At 57.1% G+C, this 1,488-nt stretch overlaps 1 protein-coding gene across 1 annotated transcript in view; it reads left to right on the top strand.

Annotated features, from left to right (window-relative positions):
- ATP8B3 (ATPase phospholipid transporting 8B3) overlaps positions 1-1,488 on the top strand; it is a gene marked incomplete at its 5' end in the record, with an annotated part of 12,705 nt that overhangs the window by 357 nt on the left and 10,860 nt on the right. Inside the window, 2 exons of the mRNA XM_015651472.1 lie at positions 253-446; positions 1,110-1,409. Coding sequence (XP_015506958.1) covers positions 253-446; positions 1,110-1,409 — 494 coding nt within the window. The remainder of the gene's footprint in view (positions 1-252; positions 447-1,109; positions 1,410-1,488) is intronic.

Genomic DNA, 1,488 nt, shown 5'->3' with positions numbered 1-1,488 from the left:
TGCCCACCCTCCCAGCCAACAATTCCTTCCCAATATCCCATCCAGCCCTGCCCTCTGGCACTGGGAGCCATTCCCTGTGTCCTGTCCCTCCAGGCCTTGTCCCCAGTCCCTCTCCAGCTCTCCTGGAGCCCCTTTAGGCCCTGCAAGGGGCTCTGAGCTCTCCCTGGAGCCTTCTAGAGAAGAGTCTGGTGGGCTCTGTGATCCTGGGACTTTCTCATCTTGGGACCTTCTCATGCTGGCTTCCCCCCCCAGATCTTCCTGCTGCTTTTGGTGACGTCTCTGGGCCTCGCCGTCGCCTCTGGGTTCTGGGCCAGGACGTTCCAGGAGAAGCACAGCTACCTGGCTGCCCTCTACAAGCACACCAGCCCTGTCCAGCAGGCCTTCCTCAACTTCTGGGGCTTCACCATCCTGCTGAGCGTCATCATCCCCATGTCCATGTACATCACGTAAGGAGCTTGGCAGGGATCAGGGCTCAGCACCCACCCCCTGCCCTCACCTGGAACTCGGGTCATGGCCCCAAAATGAGGCTGCACTGAAGGTCAAGGTGTGGCCAAGGTGATTCCCAGGTGCTCCCTTAGCTGGGACAGGGGAAGGGTGGATGGGTTTGTATCCTACAAACAGCAAGGATTGCTTGGAGATCTTCCAGGGGAAAAGCACAACAGGGATCCAAGCCCTGGGCTGTTTGGGAACTGTGGCCAGGCTGAGGATGGCTCTGAGGAAGGTGCAGCTCCCTGGGAGCAGGATCTGAGATATTCCTGGGCTTCCTGTGGACAGCAGCAGGGTGGGGGAGGAGGGCACAGCTTCTCTGTGCAGGCAACAATCACCATTTATGTTGGAAAAAGCTGTTTCCAAACTTTTGGGCCCCTCACTGGCCCTCCAGACCTGTGAATTTGGTCACCAAATTCACCAGAATTCCAGAGGGGACCCGGTGGGTGAGGAGATTTTTGGAAGCCTGGCCACGAGCAATGAAAACCCTCTGGTGTCCCCCAAGCCCAGAGCAGTAGGATCAAGGTGGGGACCTCCCCCTGCCTCTCCTTCCTGTGTCAGTGCCCCTGGGCTGTGAGGAACACCATCTCCTTCTCCCTGTTTCCTCCTCCTGGACTCCCTAGGTTTGAATTCATCTACCTGGTGAACAGTTGTTTTATTAACTGGGACCTGGAGATGTATTATGGTGCCAAGGACATGCCAGCTGAAGCCAGGAGCACCAGCCTCAGCGACCAGCTGGGGCAGATCGAGTACATCTTCTCGGACAAGACGGGCACCCTGACACAGAACATCATGAGCTTCAAGAAATGCTGCGTCAACGGGACCATCTACGGTAACCTGGGCTGGGATAAGTTTGTAGGGGCTCAGATGAACCTGGAGCTGGTCCTTCCCACCCCTCCTGAGGGCTTGGGACAGGGGGATTGGTGGTGGTGGTGCAGGTGTATGGATGCTAAATTCTGACAGTGCCTGTACATATTACAGGCTGCAGAGCTTCTCAGGCTG

Source organism: Parus major, chromosome 28 (genome assembly GCF_001522545.3).
Source record: "Parus major isolate Abel chromosome 28, Parus_major1.1, whole genome shotgun sequence".
In the NCBI taxonomy this organism is placed as follows: Eukaryota; Metazoa; Chordata; class Aves; order Passeriformes; family Paridae; genus Parus; species Parus major.
Note: the sequence above shows the minus strand (reverse complement) of the source record. Positions and strands in the feature narration are given on the sequence as shown.